The sequence below is a fragment of the Geotrypetes seraphini genome, chromosome 9 (genome assembly GCF_902459505.1).
Source record: "Geotrypetes seraphini chromosome 9, aGeoSer1.1, whole genome shotgun sequence".
NCBI classification, from domain to species: domain Eukaryota; kingdom Metazoa; phylum Chordata; class Amphibia; order Gymnophiona; family Dermophiidae; genus Geotrypetes; species Geotrypetes seraphini.
In genome coordinates this window covers 124,853,846-124,879,807 of record NC_047092.1, presented here as the reverse complement: position 1 = coordinate 124,879,807, position 25,962 = coordinate 124,853,846, and the positions used below count along the sequence as shown (strand labels likewise).

Below are 25,962 nucleotides of genomic sequence, written 5' to 3'. Positions count from 1 at the left end.
GAACTCTCTGACATCCTCAGCCTTTCCATTCACAAAAATGTCCCCGGCCTATACAATATTTTTTTTCTGCAGACCCTTCAAAAGTCTGACCAAATCCTCGTTTCACTTGCATTATAAAGTACTGAGGATGCCATCTCTCCCCAATCCCAGGTCCTAAAGTCTAAGACAGTAGCGCAAACTAATGCTGCCAGATTCAGGAAAAAAAATTTTGATTCGATTCAGCCTATTGAATTGGTTTTTCAATTCGATTTTCCTGCCCAGTTGGGTGATTTTTTTCAAAACTCCTGGTGGGTTTTATAGCTTTTTCACCCCCTTTGGCTTCTCCTAACCACACTGGCGCTGTGGTGTAAATAAAACAAAGAAACAAAAAGGACTTTTCCTCTCTCTGTTAAATCCTAGCTCACGTTTGCAATCCAACACCAGCTCTGGCAGGATACACATTTCAAATCTGACATATTATAATCACAAAACAGAAAATTAAATTAATTTTTCTACCTTTTGTTGTCTGGTTATATTTCAAATCTTGTTGGTCCAAGGCTCTGGTTTTCTTCTGATAACTTGCTTGCCAGGGTCTCCTTCTTTCTTCTTTCTGCATGCTAACCATCCATCTGCCAACTCTGTCCTCCCTTGCCATTTCCCTTCCCTCCCCAGAAAGTCTGGTATCTTTCCTTTTTTTCATCTCCCTCCACAGATCCACCTTTTCTTAACTACCCTTTCATCCGGCATCTCTCCCTCCTTCCCCACCACCCCAGAGTCCACCATCTCTCCCTTTCTTTTCCCAATTACCCTCCTATCCAGTATCTCTATCCCTCCTCCATACCATCCCTTGTGTCCAATTTCTCTCCCTTTCTGTTCCTTCCCTCCCTAAATCCCATGGTCCATCATCCCTCTCCTCTATTTTCAGACCCATTATTTCTTTCCCCCCACCCAAAGTTTGGCATATGCACGTCTCTTTGAACACCCCCTTCCCTCTGTGTACTTCTAAACCAGGGTCCCCCCCAAAGGCCTGTCCCCCCTTAAAGGTCTGCCTGTCCCCCCCTTGAAGGCCTGTCCCCCCCTTGAAGGCCTGCCTGTCCCCCCTTGAAGGCCTGCATCCCCTTGAAGGCCTGCACCCCCCCTGCCTGCCTGTCCCCCCCTTGAAGGCCTGCACCCCCTTGAAGGTCTGCACCCCCCCGAAGGCCTGCACCCTCCGAAGGCCTGTCCCCCCCCTTGAAGGCCTGCACCCCCTTGAAGGCCTGCACCCCCCTGAAGGCCTGTCCCCCCTTGAAGGCCTATCCCCCCCTTGAAGGCCTGCACTCCCTTGAAGGCCTGCACCCTCCGAAGGCCTGTCCCCCCCTTGAAGGCATGTCCCCCCCCCCTTGAAGGCCTGCCTGCCTGTCCCCCCCTTGAAGGCCTGTCCCCCCCCTTGAAGGCCTGCACCGCCTTGAAGGCCTGCACCCCCCTGAAGGCCTGTCCCCCCCTTGAAGGCCTATCCCCCCCTTGAAGGCCTGCACCCCCTTGAAGGTCTGCACCCCCCCGAAGGCCTGTACCGCCCTGAAGGCCTGTCCCCCCCCTTGAAGGCCTGTCCCCCCTTGAAGGCCTGCACCCCCCCCGAAGGCCTGCACCCCCCCTTTAAGGCCTGTCCCCCCCTTTAAGGCCTGTCCCACCCCCTTGTAGGCCTGTCCCCCCCTTGAAGGCCTGCCCCCCCCTTGAAGGTCTGCACCCCCCCGAAGGCCTGCACCCCCCTTGACGGCCTGCCTGTCCCCCCCTCTTGAAGGCCTGTCTCCCCTTGAAGGCCTGCCTGCTTGCCTGTCACCCCCCCCTCCCCCTTGAAAGCCTGCCTGCCTGCCCCACCCTGAAGGCCTGATGCCCCGACCCACCCCGAAGGACCGCTCGCCCCCCTGGCCTCCCCGCACCACCTATGAAGCAGCCGCAGCAGGATCGAGACGTCAGCGATCCCTGCACTGCTTAGGCGCTGCTTCCTGCGCCGCGGTCCCGCCCCTCAGGAAGCAGCGCCCAAGCAGCTCAGGGATCGCTGACGTCGCGATACTGCTGCGGGCTGCTTCATAGGTGGTGCTGGAAGGTCAGTGGGGCGAGCGGTCCTTCGGGGGTGGGGAGGACTGAACGGCAAGGCCGGGAGCACCCCCTCAGGGCCAGCACCCGGGGCGCACCTCCCCCCCGCCCCCCCTTTGGTACGCCACTGACCTGATGTTAGGGGGGGAAGGGTGGGGGGGGAGAGTTCTTTCAAAAGTGTTATGCAGATTGTTATTATTCCTCTTGTGTGTTGTCAGTGGTATTGTACTTGATCTTTTCTGTACTGATGAATTAGTGGAATGTTAATTTTCTAAATAAAGAATTACAAAAAATAAAAAATTGAGCACATCCTGACCTGGACATCTCAATTCTGATATCTAAGTTCTAAGTAAAATGTGGCTCTTTGTCTGTTAGGAATAAAGCATTTTTTATAATGACTCCAATGCCCACTGGCTAAAGCATTCAAAGGGGGAGTGCATCAGCTCACAGGGTACTGGAGGCCAAGTTGGTATCTTCATGCTTTAATTTTCCATCCAGTGCTATTTCCCTCCTCTCGCGGTTATATGCCAACAGTGGGAGAAGAGTAAAAGTCTTTGAGTAGATAGCTTTTGGCTGCACCTTCTCACTGGAAGAGACGGAGGAAAAACCTTTAGTACAACTGTGAATCAAAACAGACAATCTGTCTACAGAAACTTACAACGTTTCTTTCTTAAGCCCAGAGCTTATACTGGGCAACAGTGAATGCCTACACACAGCAATGAGTGAAAGAGAAAAAAGACTGTCTGGGCTGGCTGTTAATGACCATCTGGATGAGTTACAAAGCTAAAGTGGTCATTATTGTACTGAAAAGAAATTAAGGGCTCCTTTTATCAAGCCATGCGTTAACCCCTGCACTGGCCAAAAACTACTGTCTGCTCAAAAGGAGGCGGTAGCGGCTAGTGCATCTGGCGGTTTAGCGTGCGCTATTACGCGCATTAAACCGCTAGCACGGCTTGATAAAAGGAGCCCTAAGAGTGCAAGATGCATGAAGCACAAAAAGGAAGGGATATACAGGTCAGCAGAGATATTGAGGGAAAAGGCACATAAGGGGTAATTCTAATTAAAAAAAAGACTAACATTTATGCAGCAAATATGCACATAAATGACTAGAATGCCAGCCCATAAATATATATTTACATATATATATATATATATATGTGTGTGTGTGTGTGTGTGTATAGATGTGAATAAATATTGAAAAATACAACTAGTTGCTATTCTATACATTTGCACATATTTCCATGGTATGTATTTTACAGGTGGGGATCCACATGGACATGGTCAGAGTCTGGGCAAAGCATGTGTAGGACTCACACTTGCATGTGTAACGTCAAATAGAGGAGGAGCTAAGAACATGGTTGTGTTTGTTATTGCAAAATACATTCAGGTTTTTTTCTTTGATTGGGACTTGAATCTTTTATATTGTTGACTGCTGTATTGTTCATATATATGAGACAACCATACAGACCCCTGACACAGGCTTTCAGCCGAAACACTGACAGTGTCGGGTCTTTTGTGAATAAAAAATTAGTCCCAGTTCTTTAGGCCTTTGTACTGTTTTTATGGTTGCTTACTTTTACTGGTTCATGTACTTTTTTGATTCCTTTTCTTTTGGTATCTTGAATGTAATTTATAAAATACTACAGAACTACGGTATTTAGGTGCAAGTATTTACACCAGCTCCACGGCTGTCATTAAGTGCTTGTGCCTAACCACATACATGCCTATATACTTGATTATTCTAGTATACTATAAAGAAAAGTAGGTGCCTACTTTTCTTTATAGACTGTTTATAAAATTGCCCTGATAGAGGGATATGAAGGCCCAGAAACTTCTAAATGGGCCGCCTTGTCCACGTTGGATATGAAAGTGGACTATTTGAGTTCTAAATAATAAAGCTGTAACAAAAGAGCCAAAATATATACATACTAGCAGTTTTTGTAAATCAAGACAGGGTGAATTCACAAACTCCATAAATTAAATACATTTTATAAAACAAAGATTGTGAAGCCCTCACAATACAGGGTTAGTAGATATTCAAAACAAATTAACTGGGTAGGAGAAGCTAGTTAGATTGTGATATTCAGTGGCACTTACCTAAATAGTGCCACTGAATATCCAAGCAGACCACATCAGTGCAATGCTGGGGTGGCCTAGGGGCAGAGGTTCAGATGCACAAAACTCACAGTGCCTTTAATGATCATCGCTACACCAGTTCTAACTGGTTTAGCGATTAAGTATTATATCTATCGATGCCCAAAACGGCAAATCGTGGTCTTTTCTGTGATTTGTAGCAGACTCTGATAATATGTAAATTAATTACAATGAATTCATCAGTATTAAAAAGAGCACTCCAATCAATGTCCACATGATGCACAAAATGAAGCGCCGGCCTTTAACAATCCAATTTAGCGACAGGTCAGGAGGTGTGTTAGAAGCGTATACTGGCAGGTCTGGGCAACCAAATGTATATGGAAATTCATAAAAATACTTTTATGGGATTTAACCATAATATACAGGTGTGTAAAGGTCGCATCTCATGTGTGCTGGTTAAAGCTGCCTTGGAAGTTCCAAAAGAAAAATTAGGGGGTGTGAGGCAGCATATATGTGCACAGGAAAAATCATGTTTACGACCACAACACGAAAAATAAAGAAAGTAAAACACTTTTGAAACACAAGCGCCTTATGGCTATAAATGCATATGACGCACACTGCAATAAAGAACACCTATGATCGCGGCTCATGTGGAACTATGATGTGCTTCTTCTGTCGCATGTGCATGTTTGTGCCTCTATACTTGATGAATTCTGTGCATATGTCAGTCACTTTCTCCAACCATTGATAGGATGGGATTATGGCGGACTTCCACGAAAATCACTTGCATGCAAAATCGTTTGAACATCAATCTCCATTTTAAAGTCATACTTTTACCGGCTCCACAGTGACCCAGAGGATTTTAATGGCAAATTTTAGAACATCCGGGCCAGAGTCTGGTTGTGGCCAGGAATTATCCAATTAGTGACAATATTCAATCCTCTAATAGGGTAACTATCCAGATAAAGTTAAGATAGAAAAAAGGCTGTCCTAACTTTATACTAATATCACCAGTTCACAGATAAATCCTGATGGCCACAGCATGCCTGTATTGTCATCACTGGTATTTTTAAGTTCAATCAAGTTTTATTGGGCATTTTTATATATAACAACAAGTAGGTATCAAAAGGCTACAAAGCCTTCATAACAATAAGATGTCATTCAAAGATTTGTGAGTTCACTCACTCTATTAAATTCTCTGGTACTTTAACCTTTAGGTACTGGAGATCAGTCACAAAGATGCTTGTTATAATTTGTTTGTTCTCATTGCTGGTTTTTAAGTAAGGCCCAGTTCAGAATATCTGAGTATATAAAGTTAGGGGCAGCCAGCATTTAAAAAAAAACTGCTGACCACCATGGGCTGAATATTGTCACACCAGTTTCTAAATCCCAATCTCAAGTTTAACTCAATTTGCAGTCCTGCTTTTTCTATGGAGGACTACATATTTCACAATGCTTTGAGTTGGGAGTTAAACTTCTGCTTTCAATGACTTGGAGCTATGCATAGACTTGTTGAGAGGGTTTAGATGGGAGGAGGAATGGGTACTCACTCTATCTCATCCATAGCCACAGTTTTGGTGTAATAATCACTGGAGTATAAAACCACATTAGTGACTTGTTCCACTGAAAAACAGAAGGGAGAAAAGGAGAAATGTGCTACTACCTGTATGAGTTATGACAATTCTTTGACATTTCCATTAGGGCAGTGCTGCTCAAAATTTTTCTAGCCATGACTTTACAATTGAGGCCTTGATGATGCCTGTGACCCTGCCAAAGTGCATCATAATGATATGCCTATCTAATGCCCACCCAGGTCATGACCCCAAAAAACAGTGTGTGAGACCCTGTTTGGGTTATGACCCTCAGTGTGCCTGCATTAGGTTTTAATAGCTCAGGTATCTTGTCATCTACCTAATTCACTGCACTCAAGCATTCTCTTTCTTCCATTCTTCCATCTCCTTTCTCTTTGAGCCCCTCCCGTCTTCATCATTGCTGTCATTATTCCCCTTTGCTTCGAGACACTCTTACTCCTTCTTCTGCTCTCTGCTGGGGATGTGAATCCAAACCCTGGCCCTCCACGGCAGCTGCTTCCCCCATGTGTGTAACCGCCCTAACCTTATACTTATTCCTCTCCTTCAATCCTCCTCTCTCCCTTTCTCATGTGCCCTATGGAATGTTCATTCTGCCTCCAAAAAACTGCCTTACATTCATGACCTCTCTATCTCCCAGTCCCTCCACCTACTTGCTTTAACTGAAACATGGATTTACCCTGAAGACTCTACTGAAGCTGTTGCCCTCTCCCATGGTGGCTACCACTTCTCCCATGCACCTCGCCTTACTGGTAGAGGCGGAGGTGTTGGGCTTTTTCTCTCCCCTTTTTGCAGATTCCAACCTCTTCACCCTTTATCCCACAGCCTTTCCTCATTTGAAGTCCACTCTGCCCACCTATTCACTCCTTTACCTCTGCAGATAGCAGTCATCTATTGCCCCCCTAACAAGTCCCCTTTCTCCTTTCTCACTGAATTTGACTCCTAGCTTTTGGGATTTCTTGAGTCATCTTCTCCTTCCCTCATTCTTGGGGACTTTAACTTTCACCTTGAGGATCTCACTGACAAGTATGCTGCTAACTTTCTTGCCTTAACCTCCTCATTTGACTCTAGCTTTGCTTCACGACCCCCACTCACCAGGATGGCCACTGCCTTGATCTTGTCTTTTCCTCCAACTGCTCTCTCTCTAACTTCTCTACCTCACTGATTACCAACTCTGATCACCATCTGATATCCTTCACCATTACTCCCCCTCCCCCTCCGCCATGCCCAGCCACCTCCAAGAGGTTTCAAAATCAAGCCCTCGATCCTTCCATGCTCTCATCCACTGTTTCACCTATCCTTGCCTCCACTATGTTATTTAAGTCTGTCCACAAGGCTGTCTCGTCATACAATTCTATTCTCTCCTCTGCTCTGGACACCCTTTGCTCCCCCTGTTTCTCACTCTGTCAGGCATACCAAACCTCAACCTTGGCTCACTCCCAGTATCTGTTACTTATGTTCCTGCAACCACTGTGCTGAGCACCTTTGGCTCAAATCTCGCACATGTGCTGACTTTCTTCATTTTAAATTTATGATGACCTCCTTTAATTCTGCACTTACATGGGTCAAGCAAGACTATTACATTCAACTAACTCCCTTCCAACCCTCGTCGTCTCTTTGCCATGCTTAACTCCCTCCTCAAAGCGTCCCCACTTCTGACCCCTCCTTCTCTCTTTCAGCAGATTATTGCTAATTACTTCCATGACAAGGTCTGCAAGATCGCCCTTGAGTTCACTACAAAGTCACATCCTTCTCCCCTACCTACCATCCACTCTCTTGAACTTCAACCTCGCACCTCCCCTTCATCCTTCACCCAAACAGCTCAGGCAGCTTCTCCTGTTTGGCCCCGCCCACTTGTCCCCCCATCAACTACTGCTGATTTTTCTGCCTTCTCAATAATCACAGAGGAAGAAACTGCACAACTTCTGTCTTCAACCAAACCTACTACATGCCCCTCAGACCCTATTCCCACCCCTCTACTCGACCCCATCTCACATACTGTAATCTCTCCCATATGCCATATTCTCAATCTATCTCTTTCCACTGCAACTGTCCCTGCTGCCTTCATACATGCGGTGGTTAAGCCGCTTCTCAAAAAACCCTCGCTGGACCTCTCCTGCCCCTCTAACTATTGCCCTGTCTCCCTTCTTCCGTTCCTATCCAAGATACTCGAGCGTGCTATTCTCTATCGTTGCCTGGACTTCCTTTCAACTCGACAGATTCTCGATCCTCTACAATCTGGTTTTCGCTCCCAACACTCCACAGAGACTGCCCTCACTAAGGTCTGCAATGACTTGTTCATGGCCAGATCTAAGGGCCTTTACTCTATCCTTATCCTTCTTGACCTGTCTGCTGCCTTTGATACTGTAAATCACAGCTTACTCCTTGATATGCTGTCCTCATTTGGATTTTGTGATTCTGTCCTCTCCTGGTTTGCCTCCTACCTTTCCCAATGCACCTTTAGTGTATGTATTGGTGGGTCCTCTTCTGCTGCTACCCTGTTAGTGGTTGGTGTACCCCAGGGTTCTGTCTTAGGACCTCTTCTCTTCCAGTCTCCTCTGCTTGCAACTTTGGAGTCATCTTCGATTCTGACCTCTCATTTTCTACGTATATCCAACAAGCTGCTAAGACCTGTCACTTCTATCTCTTCAATGCCACCAAAATTCACCCCTTCCTCTCTGAGCACACTACCTGGACCCTTGTCCAAGCTCTCTTAACCTCATGCTTAGATTACTGCAATCTACTCCTAACTGGTATCCCTCAGTGTTGCCTCTTCCCCTTGCAATCTGTGCATATCTCTGCTGCGCAACTCATCTTCTATCAACCTCACTATGCTCATTTCACCCCTCTCCTTAAGTCACTTCACTGGCTCCCTATCTGCCATCGCATACAGTTCAAAATCTTATTGCTGACCTACAAAAGTATGTTCATTCTGCTGCCCCTCAATATCTCTCCTCACTTCTCTCTCCTTATACACCTCCCAGCGAACTCCAGTTCTTCAGATTAGTCACTCTTAATGTTACCCTTCTCCTCCACTGCCAATTCCAGTCTTCGTTCCTTTCATCTAGCTGCCCCCTATGCCTGGAATAAATTACCCAAGTTTTTCCATAAACCCCTTCCCTTGTTTAAAAGCAGACTGAAAACCCACCTTTTTGATATAGCTTTCAATCTTTAACTCTACTCCTCTGCCGTCCAACCCAGCCAGCTGATTAACCGTTCCCCTTAACTGTATCCATGACATCTTGTTTGTCTGTCTTGCCTGTTTAGATTGTAAGCTCTTTCGAGCAGGGACTGTTTTCTTACTCTTTGTGATACTGAACAGCGCTGTGTGCATCTGGTAGTGCTATAGAAATAATTAATAGTAGTTATAGTAGTTATCTGGAGGACCATGGTACATTCCATCTCATATGGGAAGTGAGGAAGGGTAGAATGGCCCATATGAGGTCCTTTTCCTCTCTAAAAAGCAGGTATCCACTGGCTCCTACTACTACACATTATATTAACTACATGCATTGTGCTAATTTACAGACTCTCTGATCTGACCTAATGATGTCAGCAGTAGATAGTCATATGGAATGTTTTAAAAGTTTCCTTGCATGTAATATGCCAGATTATACATGTAAAATGCATATTATAAAATGAGTTTGTGTCTGAAAGCAAGCATGATGACAAGAACACATACTTTAACACAATACAGCTGTAGGCATGCTTAGGGGAAAAATGAGTAGAGCCTCAATTTGAGACTTCTTCATAAAATGAGTGTATGAATTCTCTAGCAGGTCTGGGCATTAGATAGATTGTGAGCCCACCAGGACAGATAGGGAAAATGCTTATGTAATAGTCTACAGCTTCAATCTAGCCACCATGTCTGCCATTTTTTCCCTAGTATTTTAAAAAGGCACACAAGGCTAAAAATAAGTACCCACGTTTCATCAAAAAGGCTACGTCGGGGGTGAAACTATAAGGGATTTTTGAATATCTTTCCCCTATGTGATAGAGATGCTGCAACTCTCAGGAAAAAGTGCTGTGTTGCCGTTGGCTGAAAGTGTTTTATTCATAGGAGCAAGATTTTCAAAATCCCATATAGTTTCACCCCTGATGCAGCCTTTTTTTAGCACAACATGGCTACTTTGAGTTATGGTACTGATAAACCACTCTTCTCTTCACTGATCTGCTTGTTGTATTATTGTTATACTAGATGGCAGATCTTGGCCTCATTTTATTAGCATTAAAAATGTGTGCTTACTCAGCCTTAGCTGACCTATTATATAACATTATTAGAGCTACTCAGTGATCCAGTTTCTGAGGGTGTCTTTCCTGGTTTTATAGTTCCATCAAAATGCATTATAATAATAATAACAACTTTATTTTGTATACCGCAATACCACAAGCAGTTCAGAGCGGTTTACAGAGGAAGAGACTGTTCATGTACAGCGATGTTACAGGAAGTATTGTGAAGAGTACTGAAATAAATATCAATTACATTGGTGGGCCATGAGAGGTTGGGTGTAACCGGAAATATGACAGAGGTATAGTAGGTATATCAGTGATGTAATAAGGTGGGGGGGCGAGGGAGTCAGAGAAATTTATCAAAGAGATAGGTTTTTATTGATTTCCTGAAGGATTGGTAGGAGGGTGCACTTGAAATGAGGGTGGTTAGACATTTATTCCATTTGCCAGTTTGGAACGATAGTGTTCTATCAAGGAATCTCTTGTAGACACAGCCCTTCAGGGAGGGGAAGGCAAACAGGTAGGCACTACGAGTGCAAGTGGTTCCTGGGAACACGAAATGGTTCGACAGATAAATCGGGGATGAACCCGTTAGGGTTTTGAAGCAGAGGCAGGCAAACTTGAAGATGACCCTTGCCTCCATTGGCAACCAGTGAACGGACTTACATGATCTGACTTTTTGAGGCCATAGATGAGGCGGACGGCAGTATTCTGAATGATTCTTAGGCGTTTGATAATTTTCTTGAAGGATCCCAGATAAATGATATTGCAATAGTCTAAGGAACTTAAGATTAGGGACTGAACCAGCAATCGAAAGGAGAGGAAGTCAAAGTAATGTTTGATGGTACGGAGTTTCCAGAGGGTGCAAAAGCATTTTTTTAACCTGAGCATTGGTGTGGTCTTCAAAAGTCAGGCATCGGTCCAGGATGACTCCAAGGATTTTAATGGTGGGATTGATTGGGTAGGTTAGCCCATTTAATTTCAGAGAGGGATTCGTTAGTTTGTGGTTGGGACTTGCGAGGAAAAGCTTAGTTTTTTCTGGGTTTAGTATATTTCAGTTTAAATGAGAACTAACGATAAAATACATCAAGTGGACTAGCTTCAGATTTCATTCTACAGTAGATCTGCATTAGGAGGACAACTTACCTGAAACAGAGATCTTCTTCACAGTTTTTTCTGAGTTGTTGGTCACTGTGACCATGACGGGAATTGTCTCACCATGGTAAAACACCTGTAGCCAGAGCACATAAGCTACCATGGAGGCATTAGTCAATCAACAACCTTCATTAGTTTTGCAATATGATGTTTTAATGTCCCATACACAAAATTTTATATATGACCTATTCAACATTTTACTGTATGAAGAGAGAACTCTTCTTTAAAAGTCTTTCATGTGTCTTTACATTTAAGAACACTGAGTTAGTTATCCAGTGCTCTTCTGAACACCTAAAGATATGCAGATAAACTTTCTGTGTATTGTTTGTGTATTTTGAGCCAAGCTCTTCATCCAAGTTGAACCACTGAAAATGCAGTCCTGTCTTTCAGGGGTAAGTTTATAAAGCATTTTCTAATTGTTTAATATGTGGAAAATGAATTTTATAAACTTAAATGGCCAAAAATGCATGCCAAAAAGCTCAAATGTACTTATAATGTGCACCTTGCATAGGTATTCCCATGGGTGGAGTTATATGTGCATATACAATATGGGGCTCATAATCAAAAGAGAAAAATGTCCAAAAACTGGCCTAAGTCGGCACTTGGACAAACATTTCCCAAATACGTCCAAGTGCCGATAATAAAAATAGGTTTTGGATGTATTTCTAAACGACCTAGGCCTACATAGTGCTGCTGAACAACCAAAGCTAAATGGGGTGTTTTGGGAGGAGTGTCGAGGGCGGGAGTTGGGCGGGACATGGGCCAGCTTAGACTTAGTCGTACAACATGTATAACCGAAAGTTATATAGCTCACGATCGACGGAACTTGGACATTGTGACTTAGACCATGTAAAACATGGTCTAAGTCACAAAAACCCACCTAAAGTCACCAGATAAGCACTGCAAACACATAAAACAGACCCCCCACACACTATCCCAGTGATCACTGACCCCACCCCATAAAAATATTAATCACACCTTTAAAATTCAGCCTCCAGACCATCATCAACTGGCCACCTGGTATAGGAAAGCCTAGTCATCCAGCACAGAGGCGGCTGAAGTAATCTTGGGGGTCGGTTAGGGACCCATAGAGAGGAGGACCCATGCCCATAAACCCTGTAATCACTACATTGATATTGAAACATATGCACTTCCCTATACACCCCCAAAACCCTTTTTTACTGGCATATAAGTAGCTCCTGCAGCCATAAGGGCTATTGGGGTGGTAGATAAGTGGGTCTAGGGGATTCTGGAGGTGGTTTTCTGGGGGCTCACTGTGACCTACATGACCTACATGGCACCCTTTTTGTGAAGTTCACAGCAGTGTCCTGTAAGGTACCCCCACTATTTAGGTGGCATGTCTGGGTGTTCAGTCCATCACTTTGCAGACCCCTCCCATGTCCAACAGGGCTTGTTCTAGGCATTTTTGACTTGGACGAAAAGTTGGACGGAAATGTGGTTTAAAGATGGATGATTTAGCGGCTTGGATGATCAGATCGGCAGGACGTATAATTAGACGATTTTCAAAACAAAAAATTTTTGGAAGTATTTTCCAAAAATGTGTCTTAGACTGTTTTTTACTTTAGACGATTTGCAAGTTGGACGCAAATGGACTCATACGTCCCTTTCGATTATGCCCCTCTATATGTACAAATAAGATACAAAGGCACAGTCATACAGTTTACAGCTTATTTCTACGTGATATACCATTTTTCCACAAACCTTATCTAAGTGGTATACAATCCAGGATAAATAAAAAATATAAAACAAAAAGAGCTCTAGTTGATGATAGGACAACACACAATACGTTTCACACCCATTCAAACATTGCAATTAGAAAGGGTAAAATACATAAACAAGTCTGTGAGATTGTCCCACATTATTATTAATAATAATAATAATAACTTTATTCTTCTTTACCGCCACAGTCATGAGACTTCTAGGCGGTTCACACTGAAGAGAGCTGGACAGTCAGCGAGTTACAATATGTAGAAGTCCGGGATACAGTATATAGAAACTTACAAAAAAGCATATAGAATCTTACAAAAGGTCCGGGTTACAGCATATAGAATCTTACAAAGAGCATACAGAGTCTTACAAAAAGGTAGAGAGATACAGCATATAGAACCTTATAAAAGGCAGTGAAATACAGCAAACAGAATATTAAAAAGGCAGCAAAATTTAATGTTAGACATTTCAGACTTAAAAGCAGGAGTGGATATATGTAGTGTTAGATGTAGATACTTTTTTAGGTGATTATTTTGTTGAATAAGGCAGTTTTTATGGCTTTTCTAAAGGCATTATATGTCAGTCTTGCTCCATTTATGTAGCTGTCTAACCAGTGTTGTTGTTTGTTAGCTTGGTACATAAAAGTTCTATCCAGGAAGGTTTTGAATCTGAAGCTGGTAATGCTTGGGTATGCAAATAGATTGCTGTTTCTGGTTTATCTTGTAGGGCTGTATAGAGTGAAGTGAGGTAGCAGGTATGTAGGAGCTAGTCCCCAAACCAGCTTGAAACATACGTAAGAGAACTTGAAAATTATTCGTGCCTCCATTGGCAGCCAGTGAAGCCTACATGGTCGTTCTTTTTTAATCCAAATATCAAGCAGACCGCTGTGTTTTGAACAATCCTAAGTTTCCTTACAGCTTTTTTGGGTATACCCATATAAACAATATTGCAGTGGTCCAGTGTTGAAAGTACTAGTGATTGCACTAGTAGTCTAAATGATAGAGGGTTGAAATATTTTTTGATGGACCTTAATTTCCACAGTGTCAGAAACATTTTTTTACTACTATGTTCCTGTGTTCCACCATTGTCAAGTGTGTGTCTAGTGTGACTCCCAATATTTTTATTGTTTTAGTAATTGGGTATGCATGACTTTAAACTGATAACAAGGGGAAAGCCGATAGTCGATCTGACTTCGACACATCGGACCACAGTATCGAGCAAAGATACTGAGACAGAAACTGGCAATAGAGGACTAGAGACAAAATGGACACTTTATGGACATAAACCCAAAGAAGCAGCACAGGGAACCGAGGGGCATTTAGAGCTAAAGAGCAAAACAAGGAGGAAACAGCCGGAACCAGAGGGCTATCAAAGAACAAAGAAGCGGGCAGAGGACGGAATAGACACACCGCAGGAGGCAACACGCGAGGAGACCAGCAGGAGCAACAAATCAAGAGTAGATCCGAAAGAAAAGGTAACAAACTGGGACTTAAATTGCCTATATACAAATGCTAGAAGCCTAAGAACTAAAATGGGGGAGCTAGAAGTTATAGCCAGAAAAAAGGACATAGACATAATAGGAATCACAGAAACATGGTGGTCAGAGGACAACAAATGGGATGTGGCCCTGCCAGGGTACAAACTCTACAGGAAGGACAGGGCTCACAAGAAGGGGGGAGGAATAGCACTGTATATAAAGGACTCCATTGTCTCATCCAGAATCGAAACAACAATAAGGGCAGACAGTCTGGAGTCACTATGGGTTAAGCTGACAGGAGGGGAAGGAGCTGACATCAAATTGGGACTATACTATCGCCCACCAGGACAGCCAGAAACAAACGACCTAGACCTGGAGGCCGAACTGAGACAGGTGTGCAAAACAGAAAAGGTGGTGGTTATGGGGGACTTCAACTATCCGGGAATAGACTGGGACATTGGGCACTCAAAGTGCACGCGAGAAACTAAATTCATAGAGGCAATAAGGGACTGTTTCATGGAGCAGCTGGTCACAGAACCAACGAGAGGGGATGCCACTCTAGACCTAATCCTCAATGGGCTAGAGGGACCCGCAAAGGAAGTGGAGGTACTAGCACCGTTAGGGAACAGCGATCACAACATGATCCAATACAAATTAAACATGGGAACAACCAAGGTGAAAAGAACCACAACGACAGCACTCAACTTCAGAAAAGGAAACTACAAAGACATGAGGAAAATGGTAGGAAAGAAGCTCAGCAGCAGCTCAGGAAAGGTGAAGACCGTAAAGGAAGCCTGGACACTGCTTAAATGCACAGTGCTCGAGGCACAAGACCTGTACGTCCCAAGGTTTAGGAAAGGGTGCAAAAAAAATCGAACTAAAAACCCAGCATGGATAACATCTGCAGTTAAAAAGACGATAAGCGACAAGAAATCATCCTACAAGAAATGGAAAAAGGAACCAACAAAGGAAAACCAGGAAGAGCACAAAAGACACCAGAAAGAATGTCATCGAGAGGTCAGGAAAGCAAAGAGAGAATATGAGGAAAGACTGGCAGGAGAAGCAAGAAACTTCAAACCCTTCTTCAGGTATGTGAAAGGGAAACAACCAGCCAGAGAGGAAGTGGGACCACTGGATGACGGAGATAGGAAAGGAGCGATAAAGGAGGAAAAAGAGATAGCTGACAGGTTAAACAAATTCTTCTCGTCAGTCTTCACCAGAGAGGACACAACCAATATTCCGGAACCCGAGGAGATTATAAACGGAGAACAAGATGAAAGGCTGGTAAAACTAGAGGTGAGCAAAGAGGATGTCCTCAGGCAGATAGACAGACTAAAGAGCGACAAATCACCAGGCCCGGACGGCATCCACCCAAGGGTACTAAAAGAACTGAGAAATGAAATAGCAGAGACACTTCACCAAATATGTAACCTCTCCCTAAAAACAGGGGAGATCCCAGAGGACTGGAAAATAGCAAATGTCACGCCTATCTTTAAGAAGGGATCAAGGGGTAACCCGGGAAACTACAGGCCTGTGAGCTTGACCTCGGTTCCAGGGAAGATGATGGAAGCAATGGTAAAGGACGCAATATGCGAATACATAGAAAACAATGGACAACTGAAGGCGAGCCAACATGGCTTCTGCAAGGGAAGGTCATGCCTCACGAACTTGCTGTACTTCTTTGAGGGAATAAACAGCCAGATGGATAAGGGGGAATCCATAGACATCATTTACCTTGACTTCCAAAAAGCCTTCGACAAGGTACCTCACGAACGGCTACTTAAAAAGCTGTGGTACCACGGGGTACAAGGGGATATCTACCGATGGATCAAACACTGGTTGGCGGGCAGGAAGCAGAGGGTTGGAGTAAAAGGCCAATACTCAGACTGGCAATGGGTCACGAGCGGAGTTCCGCAGGGGTCAGTGCTGGGACCTCTACTGTTCAATATATTTATTAACGATCTGGAGGCAGGGACAAAATGTGAGGTTATCAAATTTGCTGACGACACCAAACTCTGCAGCAGGGTTAGAAACACGGAAGACTGTGAAGACCTGCAAAGGGACCTAACGAAACTGGAAGACTGGGCAAAAAAGTGGCAAATGAGTTTTAACGTAGAAAAATGCAAGGTCATGCATGTAGGGAAAAAGAACCCGATGTTCAGCTACAAAATGGGGGGAACACTGCTAGGGGTGAGTAACCTTGAAAGGGACCTGGGGGTGATGGTCGACACATCACTGAAACCATCGGCGCAATGTGCGACAGCCTCAAAGAAAGCAAACAGAATGCTGGGCATCATCAAAAAAGGTATTACAACCAGGACGAAGGAGGTCATCATGCCGCTGTATCGCGCAATGGTGCGCCCGCACCTGGAGTACTGTGTTCAATACTGGTCACCGTACCTCAAGAAGGACATGGCGGTACTCGAGGGAGTGCAGAGGAGGGCGACTAAACTAATAAATGGTATGGAAAATTTTTCATACGCTGACAGGTTAAAAATGCTGGGGCTGTTCTCCCTGGAGAAGAGGAGACTTAGAGGGGACATGATAGAAACCTTCAAAATCCTTAAGGGCATAGAGAGAGTAAATAAGGACAGATTCTTCAAACTGAGGGGAGCCACAAGCACTAGGGGTCACTCGGAGAAATTGAAAGGGGACAGGTTTAGAACAAATGCTAGAAAATTCTTTTTTACGCAGAGGGTGGTGGACACATGGAACGCGCTTCCGGAGGAAGTGATAGGCCAGAACTCTGTACAGGGGTTCAAGAAGGGTTTGGATAGGTTCCTGGAAGATAAAGGGATAGAGGGGTACAGATAGAACTTGAGGTAGGTTATAAAAGTGGTCAGAAACCACTTCACAGGTCGCAGACCTGATGGGCCGCCGCGGGAGCGGACCGCTGGGCGAGATGGACCTCGGTCTGACCCAGTGGAGGCAACTTCTTATGTTCCTTATGTTCTTATGTTTTATATGTAATGTTGTATTGGTAATTTTGTCTGTTGGGCTTGCGAGGAAGACTAGTTTTTTCTGTGTTTAGTTTCAGCTTGAAGTTTATTGTCCAGTGATCTATTTCGGTCATAATATGAGAAATGTATTCTGAGGTCTCATTCGTTATGCTGTTTACTGGGATTACATGGAAATGTCATCTGCATATATGTAGTGGATTAGGTTTAGCTTTTTTAGGAAGTGTCCTAGGGATGATATGTAGATGTTGAATAGAGTAGGAGACAGTGGTACTCCCGAGGGGTTTTTCCAGGTGTTTGAGTACGTCCCTCCACTAATCACCCGGTAAGATCTCTTTGTTAGGAAACCCTTTAACCAGTTTCTTACTCTTCCCATGATTCCTATTCCGTCTAGACATTTTAGCATTATTTCGTGATCAACCAGATCGAAAGCGCTGCTGAAGTCTAGTTGTAAAATCAGAGCACTTGTTCCTTTGCTGAATAAGCCGTATAAGTGATTAAGGATCGAGGCTAGGACTGTCTCAGTGCTAAAACCTTTTCTGAATCCCGATTGGTTTTCACTGAGGAGGTTAAATTTGTCTAGATAGCTTACTAGCTCCAAATTGACCAGTCACCAGCTTGGTAAATAAGGGGATGCTTGCTATCAGTCTGTAGTTGGTTTTTTGGGCTAATGAGTTTTTTTGATCTTTTGGAATGGGTGTGATTAGTATGTGTCCCATTTCCTCGTGGAATGTTCCTTCAGTGAGAGTGGTTGCTATCCAGGTAAAAAGATCCTTTATAAAATCTAGAGTAGCTGCTGTCATGGTCAACCTAACCACTGACTCTATAGATTTTCTAATCTTCCTTCAAATCAATCAACATATATATATGAGAAGATTTTGTAAACACTTATAGCAATAATTTCTCTCAGTGTACTCGCAGACCTCAGTGATACCGTCTGTATGCCACTAAGCTTTAGATCATACAGACATAGTCGGTATCCCTAATCGTCATTGGTCATGTTACTTATTTTATAATATTTTTTAAATTATTTTCAATAAATATATTGTAGTAATAGATTACTCATCTATTACTCATAAGCAGTGGATTTCCCCAAGTCATCTCAATAATAGCCTATGGATGAGTAATAGCCTGTGGATGAGTAATCTATTACTACAATATATTTATTGAAAATAATTTTAAAAATATTATAAAATAAGTAACATGACTAATGACGATTAGGGATACCGACTATGTCTGTATGATCTAAAGCTTAGTGGCATACAGACGGTATCACTGAGGTCTGCGAGTACACTGAGAGAAATTATTGCTATAAGTGTTTACAAAATCTTCTCATTGATATATATATGTTGATGGTCTTGGAAGGACATACGTCCAGTAGGCAGTTTGATTTGGTATATTTGTTGTATAGGGTTAGGAATTGGTGTCAGTTTGGAGGTTCAAAATGGTTCGTGGGGTTCTGATTGGAAATCGAAGTTGAGTGAGGGTGAAGGTATTATTGTTCTTACATCTAAGATTTTATTTTTTTAAAAACGTGGCAAGGGTTTCTGCTGAGGGTGTACATTCATTTTTCTGTAGCATGATTTGGGTGGTGTCTGTTAGTTTGTTTACCAACTTGAATAGTTCTTTGCTATTTGTTTTGGATGTCCCTATTTTTTGTGCGTAGTATATTGTTCGCTTTTCTCTGATCAGATTTTTGTAGTTTTTCATTTTTTGTTTCCAGTGGATTTTGTCTTCTTCTTTGTTTGTTTTCTGCCAATATCTATCATATTTAAAACACATATTCAGGTTTATGTGGCAAAGTGGTTAAAGCTACAGCCTCAGTACCCTGAGGTTGTGGGTTCAAACCCTGTGCTGCTACTTGTGACCCTGGGAAAGTCACTTAATCTTCCATTGCCTCAGGTGCATTAGATAGATTGTGAACCCACCAGGACAGATAGGGAAAATGCTTGAAGTACCTGTATGTAAACAGCTTTGAGTGCGGATGTAAAACTACAAAAAGGTGGCATACAAGCCCCCCTCCCCCCATGCCTACCCCCTCCAAGGAGTGAGATAGCAAAAGCTTGCTGAAAAAAATGGACTTTTAGCATTCTCCTGAAACACGGATGAGACTGCTCCACATGGAACTCTTTCAGTAAGGCATTAGAATATATGAACATAAGAATTGCAATACTGGGACGGACCAAAGGTCCATGGAGCCCAGTATCCTGTTTCCAACAGTGGCCAACCCAGGTCGCAAGTACCTAGCTAGATCCCAAGTAGTAAAACAAATTTTATCCTAGGAATAAGCAGTGGATTTCCACCAAGCCAATAATTTATTTATTTATTCAATTTTCTATACCGTTCTCCCAAGGGAGCTCAGAACAGTTTACACTAATTTATTTAGGTACTCAAGCATTTTTCCCTGTCTGTCCTTGTGGGCTTACAATCTACCTAATGTACCTGGGGCAATGGGGGGATTAAGTGACTTGCCCAGGGTCACAAGGAGCAGCGTGGGTTTGAACCCACAACCCCAGGGTGCTGAGGCTTAAGGACTTCTCTTTAGGGAAATTATCCAAACCTATTTTAAACCCCACTAAGCTAACTGATTTCACCACATTATCTGGCAACAAATTTTTACATGTTGTGTGAAGAAATATTTTCTCCGGTTTGTTTTAAATCTACTACTTAGTAGCTTCATCACATGCCCCCTAGTCCTAGTATTTTTGGAAAGAGTGAATAAGCGTTTCACATCTATCCTTTCCACTCCACTCAGTATTTTATAGACCTCTATCATATCACCCCTGAATTGCCATACTGGGATAGATCGAAAGTCCATCAAGCCCAGGATCCTATTGCCAACAGTGGCCAATTCAGATCCCAAATACCTAGCAAGATCCCAAGAAATAAAAGAGATTTTATGCTCCTTATCCTATGAATAAGCAGTGGATTTCCCCAAGTCATCTCAATAATAGCCTATGGACTTCCCTTTTAGGAATTTAGCCAAAACCTTTTTTAAACCCTACTAACCTAACCAATTTCACCACATTCTCCAGCAACGAATTCCAAAGTTTAATTACACGACGACATGATATGTTTTCAGTGATGGCACCGCAGCTTTGGAATGCCATGCCTCAGCATTTAAGAGAGGAAAATGATTTGAGTCATTTTAAAAGAAATTTAAAAAGTTTTCTTTTTAAAAATGCTTTTAATCTTTAAATTATGCTTAAATTTTATATTAGTTTTCTTCTATGATTGCATTTTCGCTCCCTATCGTTCTTTCAATATATGGTTCTCCACTGTACTTTAAGACACTGAATTGTAGTTCTGATCCCTCTTACCTTGTGTTTTAGTCAGTCTAAGTCTATTTGTCTAACCCATTATTTTAAATTTTAAATTGTATGTTTAAATATATATTTATACTTTTATCAATTTTGTACTTCGCTTAGTAAAACTAAATAACCGATTCATCAATTTAAAATAAAACTTGAAACACATTTTAAATCTTCTATTTAGTAGCTTCATCACATGTCCTCTAATCCTAGTATTTTTGGAAAGAGTAAACAATTGATTCACATCTATCCTTTCCACTCCACTCAGTATTTTATAGACCTCTATCATATCACCCACTGAGCTGTCTCTTCCCAGGCCACTTTAGTCTTTCCTCATAGGGAAGTTGTCCCATCCCTTTTATTATCATTTTCGTTGCCCTTTTCTGTACCTATCCTTCAACTGACCCCAAACAGCTCTGCAAAGAGGAAAGCTCCAATGTTTACTTCTGTACCTTGAAAATTATCAACAAATCATCCACATATATATATATATATAAGGACTGATACAAAAACTTTGAATTAATCCAATCTAAGGGCTAACAAATATATTTAAAAAGGATAAATGACAGAGGTGACCCCTGAGACACCCCAGATATCAGGGACTGTACAGATGACATTTCCAATTCCAAATCATTCACTACTGCAAAAATAAGTCACTCAAAAAGTCTTTAAACCATGCTATCACTTTTTCCCCTTTCCCCAACCTCTGTAATTGCTATACCAGAAGCTCTTGATCAAAGGCATCAAAGCAGAGGCCAGATCCAATTAAACTACTAATGCACGGTCACCAGAATCCAAAATACTCCTTAACTCACTCACAACCTGGACCAATGTAATTTCTGTGCTGTATCCTTTTCAATAAGCCATTTGTCTAGGATGCAGCACCACATTAGATATAATAATAATAACTTCTGTCAGTTGCTCCACCACTTCCCTCTATATTGGCTTAACCAACATCTGTAAATATTGGTCGATAATGATCAGGCCTCAAAGGGTCTATGTTCTGCTTCTTCAACACAGGGTACACCACAGCATGTTTCCAAACACCTGGTACCATCCCCTGTTGAAGACTCTGATTAATCATCACAGATACTAATGGAGATAAACTATGATGGCACAACAACCACTATTGCGGTGGGATCATGTCCAAAATGGACATGGACTTACCTTTCTGCCTTACCAGGCTCTCTAACTTATGAAGGGTCATTAACTGAAACTTGCCCTTCTCCAGCCCCTACCTCTACTTCAGACTGATGTCCCATCACGAGTGTTCTCAAACCCTCAATCTTAGCACTAAAATAGCTAAGCTTTCATTAGGAAACAAACCAGGACATTCATAGAATATGTGTGCATATTTATATCTTCAAACAGGTGTAAATTTTTGCATGAGAATCTGTGTGCTATTATGGATAGTTCCAGGTACCTATTATATGAAGATTCATAGATGTTTATGTTGCTTTTCTAAAATAAGTATAAGATATAAACCTTTTAGGTACTTTGACATTAATTAGCTCCCATATGGATAATTTATTTGTCTAAAGTTACAATTATGCTAGTTATGCATTCAGAGTTGGACAGGTGGAGGGCCATAATCAAAAAATATGTCTAAGTCTGATTTGGAGATAGGGCCCTTGTTATCCAAAGTTGGCAGCAGCAAAATGTCCATTCTCGAACAGTACGTCAAAATATTTTTTCCCCCGAAAATCATCTATCTTTACATCCAGGCGTTTGATCATCAAGACCACCAGTACGTCTATCTTTATACTACATTCCCGACCAAAATTTCATCCAAGTCCCAAACGCCCAGAACAAGACCATTTGGACATGGGAGGGCAAGCATTGTGATGGACTGGCTACCCAGACATGGCAGCAGATCAGTGGGGCACCTTACAGTGCACTGCTGTGAACTTCACAAAAAGGGTGCCAAATAAACATCTCACCAGAACTCCCTTATAGGTATGGTGAACCCCCCCCCCAAAAAAAAAAAAAAAATACCCCCAAACCCTGATATACCCATCTGTCTACAACTCCAAGGACATTGCTGAAACAAGGCTGCCCTGTGAACTTCTAAAAGCTAAGTTACTCAGCATTTCATATTCTGCTCTTTTCACTGGTTTTCAGCATTATATCTGCTTAATTTCTCTTCTTCTCCCTGTTTCTTACTAAAAAAAAATATAAAAAAGCACAAAAAATAAATCCTTATCTTTCCTCTGTTAAATCTTATTTCCTCTTCCTGCATTTTTGTTTAAAATACTGTGTTTTAGGTGGTATAGAGCCTATATTTCTGGTGCCTGTGGCTCAGGGTGATTAAAGTAGGGAAAACCCTGTTATAAATCCTGTGTTTTAGGGTAGCAATGATAGAACCTGCATTTTTGTTTAAAATACTGTGTTTTAGGTGGTATAGAGCCTATATTTCTGACTCACTAGTTTTTAGCCATTGTGTCTGATTAGGTGGAGAAGGGAGGGGCTCTGTTTTACTTCTAAGGTTAATTGCATTATCTTTGGGACATTGCTGAAACAAGGCTGCCCTGTGAACTTCTAAAAGCTAAGTTAATCAGCATTTCATATTCTGCTCTTTTCACTGGTTTTCAGCATTATATCTGCTTAATTTCTCTTCTCCCTGTTTCTTACAAAAAAAAAAATATAAAAAAGCACAAAAAATAAATCCTTCTCTTTCCTCTGTTAAATCTTATTTCCTCTTCCTGCATTTTTGTTTAAAATACTGTGTTTTAGGTGGTATAGAGCCTATATTTCTGGTGCCTGTGGCTCAGGGTGACTAAAGTAGGGAAAATCCTGTTATAAATCCTGTGTTTTAGGGTAGCACTGATAGAACCTGCATTTTTGTTTAAAATACTGTGTTTTAGGTGGTATAGAGTCTATATTTCTGGTCACTTCACAACCAATCAAGTCACTTCACAACCAATCAAGATGACCTTTATTCTATGCAATCACTGTGGTGCTTTAATTCCAAGACATACTATTTGGAGGCTTAAGGCTTGCCCCATCTGTCTTCAACTTGCCAGTATTAAGGAGGAGCTCTGCAAACTTAAACAGGAATTGAATACAATTAAAGCAGCTTCCATCACTCCACAAAATCATACCAACTTACCACCTCTACCTCAAAGAATAAAACAGCCCAGGAATAAATGGGTCACAGTAGGCTCAGGAAGACTGCGACATATAACACAGAAATATCCACCTTCACTAATATTACCTCTACAGAATTCCTTCGGTCCACTAGTGCACTGCGATACTCAGAAAAACAGAAGGGAGGTGGGACTTGAACCAATGAAGGAAACTCAAGAGAACAAGAGCACCCTAAGTACAAATAAAAAAGCCAAAAACAGAAAACTATTACTGTTGGGGGATTCCATCATCAGAGTCATTAACCTTGGAACACAGGGCGAGGAGACCAAAATAGTGAAATGTCTTCCAGGATCCTCAGCTACCAGGAGTTCCAGGCAAATACTGACTATAATTAAGGAAGAAACTAAGGATTTTAACACTGATGTTGTTATCCATCTGGGAACAAATGACCTGGCCAACAACTCCACACTTGCAGCACAGAAAGCTTTTCGGGAGCTTGGTGAGGGCGTGAAACCTTTTGTAAAGACTTTAGCTTTTTCTGAAATACTGCCTGCATATGGAAAAGGAGAGCAAAGAGTGAAAAACACAGAGGACTTTAATAGATGGCTCAGAGCCTGGTGTCATCAAGAAGGCTTCAGGTACATAGGAGGATGGGGAAATACATTGAAGGACAAGAAGCTATATTGCACTGATGGGCTACATATTACTACAGCAGGAAAAAGAAACCTTGCAGAGAAATTTAGACAATATTTTTCTAGGCATTTAAACTAGAAGGTGGGGGTGGTGTATGTACGAAGGACAATTATAGAGACCACCCCCGGCAAAAGAAAAGATGTGATAGTAGTAAAGGCTGCAACATAAGCAATATCAGCAACTCATTTCTTAGTATTGCAACGGAAAGTGAAACGACACAATAATCCATACGAAAAAGGAGATTATCGCTGAAAAATAGCTGGAAAGCGATGACCACAAATGCTCGCAGTCTAAGCAACAAAGTTCATTATCTGCAAGCCCTGATATTAGAGGCAGATCTAGATATTGTTGCTATCACAGAGACATGGTTCAGTGAATCACATGGATGGGATGCAAACATACCGGGATATAATCTTTTTAGGAAGAACAGAGATGGTCATAAAGGTGGAGGAGTAGCTCTCTATGTAAAGATCAATATCCAAGCGACCGAAATTCAAGGGACCTGGGGAGAGGAAGAAGCGATATGGATTGCTCTGAAAAGAGAAGATGGAACTTCTATCTACGTGGGTGTAGTCTACAGACCTCTGACTCAATCGCAGCAAATTGATAAGGATCTGATTGTGGATATCCAAAAGTTTGGAAGGAAAGAGGAGGTTCTGCTGTTGGGAGATTTCAACCTGCCGGATGCGGACTGGAATGTTCCGTCTGCGGAATCGGAAAGAAGTAGGGAGATTGTGGATGCCTTTCAAGAGGCTCTGCTCAGACAAATGGTGACGGAACCCACAAGGGAAAAAGCGATATTGGAGCTGGTCCTCACAAATAGAGAGAGTATCTCTAATGTTCGAGTGGGTGCTCACCTGGGTAGTAGCGATCATCAAACGGTTTGGTTTGATATAACGGCTAAAGTGGAGAGCGGCCGCACGATATTTAAAGTCCTAGATTTCAAACATACGGACTTTAATGAAATGGGAAAGTACCTGAAGAAAGAGCTGTTAGGATGGGAGGACATAAGAGAAGTGGAAAGACAGTGGTCTAAGCTGAAAGGAGCGATAAAAATGGCTACGGACCTTTATGTGAAGAAAATCAATAAAAACAAGAGAAAAAGGAAGCCGATATGGTTCTCCAACCTAGTGGCTGAGAAAATAAAGGCAAAAGAGTTGGCGTTCATGAAATATAAAAAAACCCAAGAAGAGGAGAGCAGTAAGGACTACAGGGTGAAACTGAAAGAAGCCAAGAGAGAGATACGTTTGGCGAAGGCACAGGCGGAAGAACAAATGGCTAAAAATGTAAAAAAGGGAGATAAAAATTTTTTCAGAAATATTAGTGAAAGGAGGAAGATAAAAAATGGAATTGCTAGGCTAAAAGATGCTGGGAACAAATATGTGGAGAGTGATGAGGAGAAAGCAAATGTGCTAAACAAATACTTCTGTTCTGTGTTCACAGAAGAAAATCCTGGAGAAGGACCGAGATTGTCTGGCAAAGTTACACGAGAAAATGGAGTAGATTCTGCGCCGTTCACGGAGGAGGGTGTTTATGAGCAACTTGAAAAACTGAAGGTGGACAAAGCGATGGGACCAGACGGGATCCAT

At 42.4% G+C, this 25,962-nt stretch overlaps 1 protein-coding gene across 1 annotated transcript in view; it reads right to left on the bottom strand.

The window, feature by feature from the left end:
- The window catches only part of SAG (S-antigen visual arrestin), a 121,762-nt gene that overhangs the window by 49,227 nt on the left and 46,573 nt on the right, over positions 1-25,962 (bottom strand). The window contains exons 8-10 of the mRNA XM_033957766.1: positions 11,112-11,196; positions 5,697-5,769; positions 2,501-2,638 (exon numbers count right to left, since the gene is read on the bottom strand). Of these exons, the coding sequence (XP_033813657.1) occupies positions 2,501-2,638; positions 5,697-5,769; positions 11,112-11,196 (296 nt within the window). The remainder of the gene's footprint in view (positions 1-2,500; positions 2,639-5,696; positions 5,770-11,111; positions 11,197-25,962) is intronic.